Source organism: Astyanax mexicanus, chromosome 12 (genome assembly GCF_023375975.1).
Source record: "Astyanax mexicanus isolate ESR-SI-001 chromosome 12, AstMex3_surface, whole genome shotgun sequence".
Classification (NCBI taxonomy): domain Eukaryota; kingdom Metazoa; phylum Chordata; class Actinopteri; order Characiformes; family Acestrorhamphidae; genus Astyanax; species Astyanax mexicanus.
The window spans coordinates 35,165,986-35,183,233 of record NC_064419.1 but is presented as its reverse complement, the minus strand read 5'-3'; the positions used below and the strand labels follow the sequence as shown (position 1 = coordinate 35,183,233).

Here is a 17,248-nt window from a genome sequence, read left to right as displayed (position 1 = left end):
TTCATAGTGTCCTACAAAAAGAGATACAGTCCTATACTAAATTCATCCAATCCACTGTGTCTGAACTGATTAAATACTGGCCAAAATCACTGCATCAAATTTCAGAAGAAATCAAATGTATCTTATATGATCCATTAGCCTACACAACTATAGAAAAACTAAAGTCTTTGAACCCAAGTCTGCATGTGTTTAGAGTCTTCAAAGAAAAGCATACATAGAATATTTGCTTTACAGTTTGCCTAATGACATGCCTGATAATGATATTTGACATAAATTACCTAAATCTGCATCAACCAAATAATATACATTCATACATTGTGTTATTACATCAAGCAACTTATTTGTGTAATGCAGGAAGACGTGTTCTCCATAACAGCGATTGATCTGGGGGTTTTGAAAAAGCTAAGGATCCGTCACACTAACAACCAGACCAACTCTGCCTGGTATCTGGACCGAGTGGAGATTACAGACAATAATGAAGACGTCACGTGAGTTACAGTCAGTTTGATACTATTGTAAATAATAAAACAGTAGGTTAGTGTTTCTAAATCCAATGTTCTGTGTATATTAGTGTTTCCTATATTAGTGTGTAGAGCAGGAAAAACCCTAAAGCATATAATACTTTAACCCCAATACAGGTATTACTTCCCATGCAATCGCTGGCTGGCTGTGGATGAAGACGATGGGCAGATTGCCAGAGAGCTGGTGCCTGTAGATGAGGCCTTTATGAAGAAGGATGAAGACGAGGAAGGCTCAGGAGCAACTCTAGGGCTTGAGCAGAAAGGTAAGGGTTTACACCGACATGCTAAATGTCATGTCTTGTCTGTTGCTTTGAACAGTTCTAGCCAGATGGCACTAGTCCTGATCATTACCACCCACTGTACTGTCCGCTGTGGATGATAATGCCCCTATGACGTATTCCTGTTACACACATAACAATTTGGAATGTGATGGCGCCACAAATTCGTAAACATCGAACACACACAAAGCCTTGAGCAAACTGTAATTAATGTCACTCATAAGAAAACACATCACAACTTACACAAGCGTGGGCATCCCCAAGCTGTCCCCTAAAGTAACACTTCATGATCAGCCATGTCAGTGTAGAAACTATGTAACTAACAATGTAAATGATAAAGAAACATATTTAAAATATAATATATCTATATTGTGACTGAAGGTGTCTTACAAATGTGCATTATCACTTGTCTGCAGCCATGTCAACCACATACACACTGCGGATCAAGACTGGAGAGAAGAAATATGCTGGAACCGATGCCAATGTTTTTGCCATTCTTTTTGGAGAGTATGATGACACAGGTTAAAAATCATACAGTTCATCACAGCAGTTTATTTAACCCTTTAACATTCCCCTTCTTTTCTATCTTTTTAATATCCTAGTTTTTAAACTCTAAAAACATTTGTGGTAAAAGTCAGAACACAGTCTACAAATGCAAAAATTAACTATACAGTGCTGTGAAAAGTATTTTTTATATTTCTTTTGTTCTATAGATGTCTTTTTTTTTTGCTTTTCTATTATACTTATATTTTTCAGATTAACAAACATGTTTTAAAATCATACAAAGATAACCTGAGTAAATACAGATAGCAGTTTTAAATGATAATTTCTTTCATTAAGGGGAAAAGTAAATCTAGGTAAAAAGCAATTGTGCCACGCACAAGCAACAACAGCAATAAGCGTTTGCAATACCTGGCAATGAGCCTTTCACATCTGTGGAGGAATTTTGGTCCACTCTTCTTTGCAGAATTGTTCAAATTCAACCACAATTAAAGGGTTCTCGAGCTTTCACCTTTCGAACGACCTGTTTAGGGTCATGGTACAGCATCTTAATCAGACTTTGACTTGGCAACTCCAAAATCCGAAGACAAGTGAGACCTGCAGTTCTTTAGATTTTGTTCTGACCTCTTGGATGAGTTGTCCATGTCCTTTTAGAGTAATTTCAGAAGGCTGGTCACTTATGGGGAGGTAGACCAGAATTACATGTTTTCTCTATTTGTAAATAATAGCTCTCTCTGTGGTTCACTCGAGTCCCAAAACTTTAGAAATTATTTTGTCACCTTTTCCAGACTGATAGATGATCAATGACTTTGTGTTCTCATCTGTTCTTGAATTTCTTCAGATCGACAAATAATGTGTTGCTTTTTGAGATATTTTATCCTGGTTCATGTTGTCAGACTTTACAGGATTTTACAGGTCTGGCAGCAATTATGCCTTGTTGTGGCTTGAGAAATTGTAGTTAAAAAATTGAGTTAATCACAGTTAGTTCATACTTACATACAGAGAACCAGGTTTGTTTGGATGAAACTATTATATGCTAAAAAAATAAAATGCGTACCCTTATAAAGCATCCTATTAAAAGATATATTGAATTATATTAGCGTCATGTACGTCTGCCAATTGGTAGAGATGTTTTTAGGTTGAGTTCAGTTCAGCAATTTCTTCAATAAGTTACAGGTTAAGCAGAATGTTAAAGGGTTTAGGAAAAGAAATTCCTCCATAGTTTCAATTTCTGCCTTCTTGACACATCATCTGCTTATCATTTTCTTTTTATTCCCATAGGAACAATTAACCTAAAGGCATGTAAATCTCATAAGAATAAGTTCGAGCAAGGAATGATTGATGAGTTCACGGTGGAAGCCGTTGATCTGGGAGAACTTCAGAAGATCAGGATTGGGCATGACAACAAAGGTAAGCCTTGGGAGCACTGAACTAAAAAAAAAATGAATAGAGTCAGTTGAATTAAAACAGATTTATTTCATAAAAGTGAAGGTGAAATGAATGAAGCGCTGCGACAGAGAGAACTGAGCGAGGCTGTGTGCTGACAGGATGCAGTCGGCTGCTTCTAAAAGCTGCGAGTAAAGACAACCTGTCTGGTATCAAGTTGCCTGGCAACCTTACAGGAACTCTGTCCCGCTATTCATGTTTGATTAGTTGTCGATGGAGCTCTTAAAGGGTCCATTTAGAGGCTTTGTCAAGCGTTGAACAAGCTAGAGAGAAAGGAAGCAAATTACTCAGTTATCACTAAAATCTAGGTGTAGTACAGGCAGGTACATTTACTACTTTAAAAAGTCTGTATGTGTTCTATTTAGCAGAGGGTTGAGGTCTTTCTTGATGTGTACAACCATAAAACAGTTCTGTACATAAAGACTAAATCACTATTTAAACGTTTTAAATAGGGTTGCAATAGTATGAGATTTGTAAGGCATACAGTATAGAGTGTGTAGAGAGTGTGTAGGAATAAAAATCAGGTTGTACAGTAGTTAAAGCTTTTCAAAATAATAAATAAGAAAGTGGCATGTGAGGTTTAAGCTCTTTTGAACAATTTGATTTCTAGTTACCAATTATTTTATTTCTGTATTCATATACTTATTTTTCTCTATCAATCGGTAGGTTGATTTTTTTTTAAATATGAAATACGTCAAATATCTATACGTATTTTTGCAATAATAATTTTTGTTATTTTGCCTAATTTTGCCAACATCCACCTCAAATAAACCGATCAAAGTGTGATAAAAGTGGAGCTTTATTTAGAGTTTGAATCTAAATTACAGCAATTCTTCAATTTTAACAGGCAGCTTCAAAGTAATTTAAAAAGATAACACAATTATACTGTAAATACAAGTAATACGAGTAATATTACTACAAAAAGTAAGAATATCTCTATACAATTCAGATTTCTTTCAGTTACTTCTATCAGCAGTCACATTGTTAGTAAACAGCAGTGACCCAGTTCCACTATAGCAGCTATGCCATGACCGAACCTCCACCATGTTTAACAGTTGATATGGTATGCCACTCATGATGAACCCTTCTTTTCCCCCTCCATGCTGAAGTTAATCTTGGTTTTATCTATCCAAAGAATCTTGTTTAAGATCTAGACATGCTTTATATTGAGGCCTGTCTTTTTTAGGTATTATCAGTGGTTTGCATCTTGAAATAAATATTTTATTCAGATATATAAATGCATCTTTTGCATTCTTGACTTCTCAATAATGTTGTTCAGCTTAATAAGTATAAAGTAAATCAAAACATTTAACCCGTGTTGTAATGTTAAAGAGAGATACTTAGTATAAACAAGGTAAATGTATAAAAGTAGAAATATGACACTCACAGTCACTCTTGCTTCTTATTCAGGTGGATCATCTGGTTGGTTCTTGGACTGGGTGGAGATTAATGCACCTTCACAAGGTCAGAAACTCCGTTTCCCATGTGGCCGCTGGCTGGATAAGGGAGAAGATGATGGAGCCATAGTCAGAGACTTGTATCCAGCTGAACTACAGACTGAGGTTTACACTCCATGTAAGAGACAATCTGTAATAAACTGCATATTCAAATATTTAGGGAATATTTAGGGAACTTGTAGCTATGGATGCACCAGACCTTAATATGACTGTGCTATACACTGCTTGCTCCACCTTTAGTTAAGGTATTTAAGACATTTGTTAGTTTAATTAGATGTGGTGGGTTAAACATGTGCTGCAATACGAGAATAATCTAAAGTCTTACTACAGAAAAGCCAGAGACATTAAACTAAATATAATATTTTTCTTTTTAGATCTGATGAATGGAGCGCAATTTTCTCTTATTTTCTAAAATATAAAAAGGCTGTTTATTTGATGAGAGCAGTTTTGATGGAGGTCCTGCTCAGTTGCTAGGAGTCCTATTTTCTCTTGTTTAAAAGCTTCCTATTTTGAAAACCCCTTGTTTTTCACATATTCTCCCTTGCCTCTTCCTCTCTTTATTCAGATGGGTTATTATATATTTCAAATTGTCTTAGAAATACAGTGGTGTGCACATGTTTTGGCACCACTGGTCAAAATACTGTATCTTTTGCTATCTTTTACTGTGAATAATGTTTGTGCAGCTTTAAAGCACTGTTTGTTGCCAGCTAGAAGTTTTTCAGTTATTGTTTGAGAGATTTTTACCTAAACTTGCTTGTGAAAGCATTTACTTTCTCATTATCCTATAATAACTTTGGGTTGGCTTGAATACACTGGTTCTTTAATGTCTATTCTCCAATGTTTTATAATGATCAGGTTAGGGGAGGGTGATGGTCTCTTTTAATTGCCTATTATGAATTTTTAGGGTGGTTTTGGATCATTATCCTGCTCTAGAAATATTCACTTTTTCTAGAGTATCTTTTGTGATATTTGCCACCTCTATTTCCTCCAAAAATGTTTTAAAATCGTTTTGTGGTCAAATACTTTCCAAAATGTGATAGACCTCCTTTTAAAAAAATGCAGAATTCTGTAATCTAAACACAGGAAATATTTATTCTGAAAATAATGAAAGGCTAGTCAAAACCCCTGTTTGACTGCAAAAGACTTAATAAGATTTAGCAGAGTATGTTGCTCTTCCTCCAAGCAGCAACACCTTCACAAATATGATATTCATGGAATTGACATGGAATTGTTTTTTTTTATTTGCCTTTCGATTCTAAGAGCAAAAGTTTATTTTGGCTTCTAGACCTCAACTTCCCCATCCCTGTTACTTGCCATTTCCTAATCACTATAATTATAAAAATTATAAATATGTTACCTGAAGGTGCTTTACCCACTTCTCATAGCGTTCTCCTGCTTTGTGGCCACCAATTATTGTAGTTTTTAGATTGCTAGGCAGCTTAGTCATGGAACCCATGCCTGCTGATCATTAAGGTACTGTTTGAGGACTGAGAGTACATTGAACAATTACTGTGTGCAATCCATATGCCAAATAACTAACAAATAATTAAGGAACTGGGAACTTTGCAGCTTTTCATTTGTCTGCCACTCATAAAAAACTGTATATAAACAAATTCAAAATTATTTATGAGCAACATATATATATATATATTTTTTTTTTTATCTGCAGTTGTGCCTTACGAAATCTCCATCTTCACCAGCGATGTCTTTGGAGCGGGGACGGACGCAGATGTCTTTATTGTTCTTTATGGACAGAACAGTGTTTGCACTCAGCAGAAGTATCTCTGTGTGAATAAAAGAGAAAGGCGCATGTACTTTGAGAGGGGAGCAGAGGACATGTTTATTGTGGAGGTAAGTGGAGTGTATTTCCTGCTTTTATTCATTTTGGAACATCCTTAGTGAATGTATTTTGTTAATGAAGGTCTTCCTTTTTGCAATTGTGGTTAGGCCTTTCATTATAAGATTTTCCTGTGGACAAATATATTGTCCCAGAAATGATTGCAACAAACAATATTATTGTCATTTTAAGACTAATAAATTCCACTGACATAGTGATAATAAAATAGCATAATAAAACAATTGTACCCTTTTAAAAGACAACAAAATGACTCATAGTTTGAGAAAGATATTTTTTTTTTTATACGTCTACTGCAGTCCTGGAGTCCACACTATAGACTTAAGGATGCAAATAGGAATTAGAGGGATAGGAGGAGGAAAGGATGAATTGTGGTTAGAAGTAGTTAGTTTGTTAGAGATGTTAGGAGAGTAGGTGCTCTTTAAAGAGCTATTGTACAATAATAATTTGATAATTTAGTTATTGTGACAGGCCTAATTACGGTTTAAAATCACAGATTTTGGAAAAATGTAATCAATAAACTTATTTCTGACTTTTACCAAACATCAAACATAGCTGGAAGACATAGGTGACATCATTGAGAAGATTCGCATTGGACATGACAACAGTGGCACAAACCCTGGATGGCATCTAGACCGAGTGGAAATTAGAAGGCTTTTAAGGAAAGGAAAGGTAACGTGGGTCTTTTTTGCTCAATTTTATTTCTGTAAATAAAGTAACAATTAACATAGTCGTGATTCAATATCCAGCAGTCAGTTCCCCCTCTTCCTGGTTCCCCACCAGAATAATATGAATACAATAAATACAAGCACTCATTTTTGGCTGTTTTAAATTACTGACATGCCAAAGATCATGGAATAGGAGTATCTAAATGTATCATTAATGTTACATCAGGGAATGGCTTGAGAACATCCACACCTGTATACATTATGAAGTGCTATCTTGTGAGTGAGGTTCGGCACACAGCATGCTTTTAACAAGGTGATGTGAATTATTGGAGTTTGGAGTGGGTGCCATATGGATTGAACCCATTGTCGTGTGGGCATTTGACATCTGATCAGTGATATCAAATGTGGGTAATAGGAATCTGACAGAAATGCCTTACATGCATATCCTGCAGGTCAGTGCAGCATTATTAAGGTATCATGCAACACCTTCACAAATATGATATTTATATAAGTAACTCAAGGGTACTGACTTGCCTTCTTGATCAATCCTATAAGCAAAAAGTAATTGGCCTACCATATCTCTAGTTGGCCTCCATTGACTTTTAAATACTTTATGAACTGAGGAATCTTATATCTGAATATGATTGGCTATCTGTAGCCTTTTCCTGCTTTATGGGCAACCTTTATTTTAGTTTTTAGAGTGATAGGCAGCTGCTTAGAGGAGCCAGTACTTTGGACATTGTTTACTGTATCCCTGATATTTAGTAAGGTTACAAGCTTCTCTGATGGTAGCATTTCTGTTCAGGGCTCAGAGACTACCATCTTTCCCTGTGAGCGATGGCTGGCTAAGTCTGAAGATGATGGTGAGACGGTGAGAGAGCTGGTGCCTTCAGATATCATCACTGAGAAGCTCCTGAGAGACGGAACATTAAAGACCACAGAGACAGAGGTGGATGATGCACTGGAGAGTAGGTTCTGCTTCTTGAATAAACTGTTAAGGATACAAACATAATTTTATATAAGTTTGAAAATAACTAGCTCCAAATGATGTTATTTCAATTTTTATATAGATCTTGACATTTTTCATTGCAAAAACTTGTAAACCAGTGGGAAAGCAGCGGTGGTTTGGAAAGTTTTTTTTTTTTTTTTTTAAGAATAGTTTTCTTTTTTTTGCTTTTCCTCAGCTCACACATATAAAGTATCTGTGAGAACAGGCGACATGCACGGGGCAGGTACGGATGCCAACGTGTTCCTAACCATGTACGGAGATCTTGGTGATACAGGAGAGCGCAAGCTCAGCAAATCGGAGACCGGCAAAAACAAGTTTGAGAGAGGAGCAGTACGTCTTTCATTATTCTTATTATAAAAATATTTTCAGAACAGTAATTTTCAGTACATTTTTTAAGGGGTTAATTACAACGCATCTTTTGGAATTTTCCCAAATGTTACAAACTTGATTTAAGTAATTCTTAACATATTACCAAAAACGTCATGTGCTTAATCAGCAGTGGTAGAAAAGTACCCATATTAAAAAAGTAATGCATTGAAATTACTTGATTCAGATGTATACATAATCTTACACAAATATATGTGAGAATAGACTCGCATGCTAAACGCCATGGGATAACTGCATATAAATTGATCACAAAGTGTAAATATGTCATCCTGGTAGTGGGTGCCAGATGGATGGGGTTCCATTTCCAAAATTGTGCAGGCATCTAAAAATTACTCTAACCACAGTGGCACATGTGTGCAGGAAATTTGTCATAGAAGGCATTAGTACCATGCACATTGGACAGCGTAGTGGATAGTAATGTCAGTTTAAACAGATAAGCAAAATCAAGCAGAAATCACATTCACAGTTAATGCTGGAGGCCCCACACTTGTGCCACAGGTCAGTGCAGTATTATTTAGTTTCCATGGGACATGGCAAAAGTCATGGAACACTATATTAATTCCTGCCCTATAACATATTGCATGTCGATATATTGCATCAAAATTTCAGTGTTCATAACTAAAACAATTGTTTTGAGGTAATACAGTGTATTCATGTGACACACTGTGTGTATGTGATATACTGTATGCTACAGTATATATGTTTATTGATTTACTCACATATTTCACATCAATTTGTCACTTATTGTCCTCTTTTGATTGTAGGTTGATAAGTTCAGCATTGAAGCCGTGGACCTGGGTCAGATCTTTAAAATCAAAGTACGCCATGACAATTCTATGCTAGGTGCAGACTGGTACTTGGACCAGGTAGAAGTTGTAGATATCGACACAGAGGAGGTCTACATGTTCTTATGTGAGAGGTGGCTGTCGAAAAAGAAGGAAGATAAACAGATCGAGAGAACATTTTTTGTGAAGGTGAAGCTATACTCAGTTCCTCTACAATTATTTTCTTTTACTTTTAATTGAGGATAATAGATGTGATAATGCAAATTGAATGTACAGTTACTGACGTTTGTTGTATTTAGTCATTTAAACCGAGACCTGTCCCATTTTGTCAGGGTTATGAAGGTGAACGAAATCCCCAAAACACGAAGAAAGCTGTACAAAACTCGAAATCAGGTCTGGATAGCAATATGAACAAAAAGAAAAAGAAGAAGAAAGCAGCGGTTGTAGAAGAGGGTCCAGGTAAACTTTGCTTTAATATATTTCAACATTCTACTCATTCTTTTAGCAAAGTTTGTTTTTGTATCTTTTTACTCTGATGGTTATATGGCGTATATGAACTATCTATGAACTGTTGATTTGTATTTAGTTCAACTAAGTATACTATATTGCCAAATGTATTTGCTCGCTGGCATTACGTCTGGTGATATTAGGCTTGGATGGAGCTGCTCAGCCAGTTTAACAGTTTAACTCCAAACCCAGCTTTCTACACTCTACTGTGCTTGAGCCAATCTGAAGATCACATGAAGTTTGGAGGACTGTAGTGATTGACTGTAGAAAGTTGGTGATCTCAGCATTCGCTGACCTTGCTCTGTCATTTTACACTGACAGGGCAGGTTGCTTTCATTCTCAGTCACGTCCACTTTGTTATAATATCACTGACAGTTGACTGTGGAATATTTAGTCGTGAGAAAATTTCACGACTGGCTCCCATTCGAGCCACCCATTTTTTCACCAATGTTTGTAGAAGAAATCTGTATGCCTAGGTGCTTGGATTTATACAAATTTCGCCATAGAAGTGTTTAGAACCTGGGTTCAACGATTTGGATAAGTGTGAGCGAATGCTTTTGGCAATATGGTGTATGTACTGATTTAACGTAGCTTTCCTACAGTAACCTAACACTCCTAATTTATCCTTATCCTAAATTTAACTCAAAACCTAGACTAATTTTACAAAATAACTCTTTGCTGCGCTAGTAACCGTTTGTAGATAAGTGTTTAAAATGTGTAGATAAGATATAAAAGATTATTAAAAGTATGTGTAAGCATCATGTTCTTTGTATTCCTGGTGGTCTGCTTTTATTAACAACGTAAAACAAATTCCCAGTGATTCCATACCACTTCACGATATCAACGGGGGCAGATCGGGATGCCAGTACCACCAGTCGGGTGTATGTAATCATAATGGGTCCGGGCGATCTGGAAACAGAGCGGCTCTGGCTCGACCTTCCTGAAGGAAAGAAGTGCTTTGCTTCTGATAGTATGGAGAACTTTGAAAGCTACGGTTTGGATGTAGGAGAAATTAAGAGGGTAGAGGTAAGACCACTGTATCAATGATGTCTGATTTAATTTTCATTTAATCGGCAAAGCCTTTTTTTATTAATCAGAAGCCTCTTTTTAATGAAATAAACATAATTACAAAGTGAAATTGTAATAGGAAGTGTTTTACATGGCTGTTTTACAAATGATTTTGTCCTGCAGTTAGGCCACAATGGAGCCACTCCAGAGAGTTGCTGGCTGGTCGATGAGTTGTCTGTGGCAGTGCCAACCAAGGGCATTAAGTACATATTTCCATGCAAGTGTTGGCTTGCCAAAGACAGAGGAGATGGTCTTACAGCGAGAGTCTTTAACATTCTTGATGCCACTACTATCAGTATCATTCAAAAGGTCAGTATGAATCCTTAATACAGTAGAGCTTATCTTATATCATGTAACACTGACTGATGTAAGAGTGACTGTTTTCAGAGTACTGTACTGTACTGGTATGGGTCTGTGATCAAATATGACCTTGCATATATTTTTACCTCTTTCTTTAGGTCATCTATGAGATCACTGTTGTTACAGGAGATACCCAATATGCAGGGACAGATACCAATATATTCATAACTGTGTTTGGGGCCAACGGAACTACCGAGGAGATCCTGCTACAGAAGAATGGAGACAGGTGCTTAGAAATAATTAGCACAGTAAAATAGTTGGAGTGTGGATTTCAGCTTTAATTCGAGGGGTTTATCCAAAATACTACATTAAACCTTTATTAGTTCCTGTATTTTGCAGCTCACAATATAGAAAAAAATAACTGTACATATAAGAATATTTTTTTAACTAATTTGCAGTCAATTGGTAGATAAATGTTTTTCCATCACTTGTTCTTTGTTTTAATTTTATAGGTGGATTTCATAAATTTCATATATTTTCTTGTAACAGTTCCATAGCTGGAAAAAAACACAAAACTATATTATTTCATAAATAACTGAATGGAAATCTAATATAAACATGCCATATATCATGGGACAGGAACTAGTATCTACTAGTATGAGGCCTCCTGCACTGAATATGGATGTGATTTGAGCCAAAGTTGCCAAGTTGTCTGTTTTCACAGACAATTCTAGCCAGAAAACACCAGTCATGATTATTATTACCATCCACTAAGCTGTCTACGGTGGGCAGTAATGCCATTTTTGGTTAACTAGATTATTTGATCCCACAAAAAGTTTTTGATTAATGGACCAACCAAAATTCTAAACTCTTTTTACATTAACTTTCATTCAAAGAGGGTTTTATCTCTCTCCTGTAAAGTTGTTGTTTTGAAGATACATGTTTTTATTGGACAGAAACAACGATATGCTCAGTGCACACTTGATACAGTAGATAAATGTTAAATACCCACACAACTTTGGAAATGGAATGTCCCATCCATCAGGGCCTACAACGAGGCCTCACTATAACTCCTTTCCTTGCCATGAGCATGCTGGCCAGTGTTCACCTTCTCTTCCATCCTCACTAACTTATACAGATGTTTGCAATCCCAAGCTGTTCCTTTGGGTAACACCTCACAATCAGCTTGAACACTGCTGTCCCATGACTTGTGGCATGTCAGTGTACAAGGCAGCACTGTAACTATTAGATTAGAAGTTTCATTTGTCTGCTGTTCACTGATTATAGTTTGCCCTAGGTTTGAGAGAGATCAGGAGGACACGTTTAACCTGGAGGTTGATGATATCGCTCCTCTTAAAAAGTTAAGAGTTCGCATTGACGGGACAGGAAGTCGACCCGATTGGTTCCTTGACAAGGTTAGTTAGATGCATCTGAATGACCTTTAAAAAAGGCTGTGGACATCCGTGTACATTTCCTCTGGCAGATATACTGATGCCAGCGGTGTTTCGTTTGATTTATACTGACAGAACATTGAGTTACGTCTGGAGACAGTGAGATGGTTAAAGATGGGTGATGATAAACGGTGTTTAGGGTTTGTGTTGCCTTGTTGTCAGTGTCTTCTTGTCCTGTTACATGACCTAGATTATCTTGCGGAACCTGAGTACAGAAGAAGTGTCAGTTTTCACCTATGAGAACTGGCTGTCCAAAACTAAAGGGCCCAGAAGGACAAAGGTGTGTGAGCTCCCCGCTGTGGTGGATGACGAGGAGATGGTGGAGAAAACCACCTACATCATTCAGGTTAAAACCAGTGACATCGCTGGTAGGTCAAACACACCTTTTTGCATTTGTTTATTCATTTATTTTATGGGCTGATGAAATGTTCATATATGTCTGAAGTTAGAAAGCAACTATGTTTTCATCTTCTTCCTCTGTCTCTTCACTATATTTCCCATAATTCCTCTGACATCACCAACATCTGTCTTTAATCCTTCAATCAGAAACTGTTTTCATGTTTTTTGTTCCTTGTGTATTGATTATTGGTTGCCAGACATAAGTCTTAAAAAAGAATTTATAATTTAAACTGTGTTTAATTTTATATTAGAGGAGTTTGTTCTAAAATGCTAGAAACCATTTGGAAAACATCTTGTACATTAGAGAAATAAGAATGAAGCTAGTATAGATTTTATTGATTTATAATTATAAAAACATCTGATTTAATTAACCTCACCAATTGAACTGGAAAACTTTCATTTTAATTCATTCAAAACTATAAATTCTCCAAGTGGTCCTGCGGGCTAAGCGCTGCCACTATGATCAGTAGATCGCCGGTTCGAATCCTGTTCATGTAGCTTACCATCGGCTAACGAAGCCCTGCGAGAGCACGATTGACCATGCTCTCTCTGGGTGGGTAGATGGCGCTCTCTCCCCACATCTTCCCACGTGCGCTGTGATGATACTCGGCAATGCTGCATCAGCAGCAGTTCGTAAAGAGACGGTGGCTGACTTCACATGTATCGGAGGAGGCATGTGCTAGTCTTCACCCTCCTGGTGTTGGGGCATCACCAGTGATAGGGGGAGTCCTATTGAGTGGGTTGGGTAATTGGCCGTGTAAATGAGGGGGGAAAATGGGGACATAAATTAGAAATAAAAGTATATATATAAAAAACTATAAATGTTCAGCTGGGATCAGTCCAGTGGTCACACACTTAAACACACTGAATTTAAAGAACTTAAAGAAAGTCAAACATACTATGTGAGGACCTTTTATTAGTAACCAGTCTATTTTAATATTTTTGTTTAAAAGTAATTATTATGAAAAAAAATGTGCAGGAACCAAAGAACCCTGTATTTCTTTAAATAGTAAGTTGGATTGTAAGATAATTTTAGATATTTTAAAGAAAAGGGTTTGTTCATTTAGGTCGAGTAAAACTTTTGTCCTTATTTTAAACACCTGTATTCTTTTGTGGATTTGCAGGTGCGGGCACAGACGCTAACGTGTTCCTGATTGTGTTTGGGGAGAACGGAGACACTGGCACTTTAGCACTGAAGGAGAGCACCAACAGGAACAAATTTGAGCGCAACCAAGCGGATGTGTTCCGCTTTAGCGACATCCTCAGCCTGGGAGAGCTTTCTAAAGTCCGAGTGTGGCATGACAACAAGGGTGAGCAAGAAACAAGAAACATTCAATCATCAATCAATCAATATTTTCACATTACAACATCTTCTGATACTCTCCTGATCATCAGAACAGTAGAAACTAACATGACAAAGACACATTGTTTAAAAACTCCAGCAGCACTGCTGTTTCAGAGAGCAACACACTCTTCTAATGCAGTGTTAAGAATGATGATCCACCACCCATATGATACAGTACCTGCTCTAGGGTGATCCTGTGGGGTCCTGAGAATTAAAGAAAAGGGAAAAATTAGGTTAATAATGAAGTATGCAGAAAAATTGATACAGGACTACAATCTGTAATCATAGTTTTGATGGTTTTCATGTAGGGGCTGGTCTATGAATGTTCATGAAGAGAGTTGTGAAGAGAGCAGTACTTCTTAGACATAGAATCCCCAACCCTCAGAGGAAAATCTCTATTTTAGCATTTTGTTTAAGTAATAATTAATGATAATGATTATATTGTTGTAGGGTGTTTACCACAGCATGACTTAAGAGATAAAACTTGGATGTGAGAACTCCCAGTAATACAGAATGACGGTTAAAATATCAGAACATAAAAGGATGAGGCAATAAGATTAATACCATTGTGTAACTAATGTAAGAATTAAAATAACTATAATAATACGAGTTTAATAAAAATAACCTGAGTTCCAACATATTTTTTTTCTTTTGCTGTCAGGTCCTGGTCCTGGTTGGCATTTAGAAGGCATTGATGTAAAAGACGATATCATGAATGAAACCTTCCGCTTCCCTTGTGACCGCTGGCTAGCCAAAAATGAGGACGATGGTCAAATAATGAGGGAGCTGGCATGTGCCAACAATGATGTTCTAGACCTTAGTGACAAGACAAGTAAGAGACAAGCTTCACAATTCCAGCTTTCATCTCATGAGCTTTGTTCAATTCAGTGGTCTTCAGTCCTCCTCCTGGAGAGCTATAGGATCTTCAGCTGAAGTTTCAGCTTCAACACAAATAACACTGCATTCAGGCAATCATGGACTGTTGAATTCAGTAATTAAATGGATTAGATGGGTTCGGATCAGCATTGGATCTAAAGTCTTAAAGAAGAATCCAGGAACAGGGATGGAGATCACTGATTTAATTTATGTGCTTTCCTGTACTCCTTGCACTAACAGTGATGTCTTCTGCCAAGTTTGCATATTTGGCAACAGAAGCACATAACGCTCTGTATTCTCGCTCCTACTTTTTTTTTTTTTCTTCAGAATATGAAATTGACGTTACAACAGCCAGCTCTGACGGAGCAGAGACGAAGGAGAATGTGTGGATAGTGCTTGAGGGGAAGCGAGCCCGTTCAAAGGAGTTTATGATGGAGAACTCTTCAAAGAAAAAGAGATTCTTGCGGTATGAACTTACATAGAGTTCCACTAGCCTAGAGGACATTAAAAATCCAGTGACTGATGTTTAATTTATTTCTTGAATATATTAAATTCCGTTTTTTGCACTTGCGTACTCTGTTTTGAGCTCTGTGTAAAGCATTCTGATTATGAGGGCAACAGTGCTAAGAAGAAACAGAATTATACTATACTGTATATATATATATATATATATATATATATATATATATATATATACAGCTCTGGAAAACAAGAAAAGTTTCTGATGATTTTGCTATTTATAGGTATATGTTTGAGTAAAATGAACATTGTTGTTTTATTCTATAAACCACAGAAAAATGTCTCCCAAATTCCAAATAAAAATATTGTAATTTAAAGCATTTAATTGCAGAAAATAAGAAATGGCTCAATTAACAAAAAAAGAACTTTCAGACCTCAAATAATGCAAAGAAAACAAGTTCTTATTCATAAAGTTTTAAGAGTTCAATCTTTGGTGAAATAACCCTGATTTTTAATCACAGTTTTCATGCATCTTGGCATGTTCTCCTCCACCAGTCTTACACACTGCTTTTGGAAAACTTTATGCCACTTCTGGTGCAACAACTCAAGCAGTTCAGCTTGGTTTGATGGCTTGTGATCATCCATCTTCCTCTTGATTATATTCCAGAGGTTTTCAATTTGGCAAAATCAATGAAACTCCTCATTTTTAAGTGGTCTCTTATTTTTTCCAGAGCTGTAGATTAGCCATAACATTAACACCAAGTCCTGGTTTTTAACTAACATTGTGCATATATAGGCATTTTAGTTTTATAAGTCCTGGCCTTAGAAGAATAGGATGAAAAGGGGATAGTAAAGAATGCAGAGAAACAGATACAGGACTACAGTCTGTAATTATAGAACAACAACGTGCTCCTATATGGTCAGTGGAGCTGATAAAATGGACAATATACTGTATATAGAACCAGGGAGGTGGTGTTTAATGTTATGACAAAAGAACCGGCAAATTATAGTTGATGGTCAATTTTTTTGATAATTATTAAGTAAATTTTGACCAAAAATACAACAAAGCAGCATGAGGCAGTCACCTAGCTCCTTTTCTGGTTTGATATGATGGTTAACTTACACAGCTTTCTCATTTTTGTAAAATTAATCATGTAGGTTTTTTAATTGTGGTTATTTTTATCAGTGACAATTACAAGAAATAACATGAGCATGTTACATTCCTGTTGGGTGTCAGGGTGTTAATGTATTGATATTTTTATGTAACCGATCATTGAGTCTTTCTTTGCCATTGAAGGGGTGCAACGGATTCGTTTGAGTTTTCCTCCAAAACTCTGGGAGAAATTGTCGGCATCACTTTGGGCCATTTAACAAAAGAAAAGAAAGTGAAGAATGAGTCGTACTGGCATGTTCATGAAGTGGTGGTGACTGAAAAAGAACTGCGGAATAAGTAAGTTGACATACTTTACATTCTTATTTTACCTTGTAAGATTTCAGAATGCTGCATGATTTTGTAATAACAGATTGTGATGACGCAGTGGTGTCCTGTCCCACAATATTGCACTGACACTGAGTGTGGTGATGGGCTTAAGAGCTGTAATGAATAAAACTTGAGTAATTTATTAACCTACATTTTAATACTCTCTTCTTTCACTGTCTTCTTTATTTCTCTCTCGATCTTGTTGGGTGCATAGAGGAAAAACTGGTTGGGCGTACTCACATTGCCACTTCAAATTAAAGTAGTTTTCAAGGACATTCAGGGGATATAAATTGCGTTAATGTCTGATGCAAAGTTGCAGCAAATATACATTAAACGATAGATGGATTAAATAAAATTACAGTTAAAATAAATATATAAATGTGATGGTACCACTTTAAAATAAGACTACCTTTATAAAGGGTTTAAAAATGGTTTACAATTAGTTTATTAATAGTT

At 36.4% G+C, this 17,248-nt stretch overlaps 1 protein-coding gene across 1 annotated transcript in view; it reads left to right on the top strand.

Annotated features, from left to right (window-relative positions):
* The window catches only part of loxhd1b (lipoxygenase homology PLAT domains 1b), a 46,185-nt gene that overhangs the window by 27,248 nt on the left and 1,689 nt on the right, over positions 1-17,248 (top strand). The window contains exons 21-40 of the mRNA XM_049485562.1: positions 355-488; positions 639-784; positions 1,216-1,320; positions 2,582-2,710; positions 4,157-4,321; positions 5,873-6,054; positions 6,614-6,730; positions 7,532-7,694; positions 7,911-8,065; positions 8,887-9,096; positions 9,240-9,366; positions 10,232-10,440; positions 10,606-10,791; positions 10,941-11,068; positions 12,080-12,197; positions 12,424-12,601; positions 13,757-13,942; positions 14,639-14,809; positions 15,181-15,319; positions 16,610-16,762. Coding sequence (XP_049341519.1) covers positions 355-488; positions 639-784; positions 1,216-1,320; positions 2,582-2,710; positions 4,157-4,321; positions 5,873-6,054; positions 6,614-6,730; positions 7,532-7,694; positions 7,911-8,065; positions 8,887-9,096; positions 9,240-9,366; positions 10,232-10,440; positions 10,606-10,791; positions 10,941-11,068; positions 12,080-12,197; positions 12,424-12,601; positions 13,757-13,942; positions 14,639-14,809; positions 15,181-15,319; positions 16,610-16,762 — 3,101 coding nt within the window. The remainder of the gene's footprint in view (positions 1-354; positions 489-638; positions 785-1,215; positions 1,321-2,581; positions 2,711-4,156; positions 4,322-5,872; positions 6,055-6,613; positions 6,731-7,531; positions 7,695-7,910; positions 8,066-8,886; positions 9,097-9,239; positions 9,367-10,231; positions 10,441-10,605; positions 10,792-10,940; positions 11,069-12,079; positions 12,198-12,423; positions 12,602-13,756; positions 13,943-14,638; positions 14,810-15,180; positions 15,320-16,609; positions 16,763-17,248) is intronic.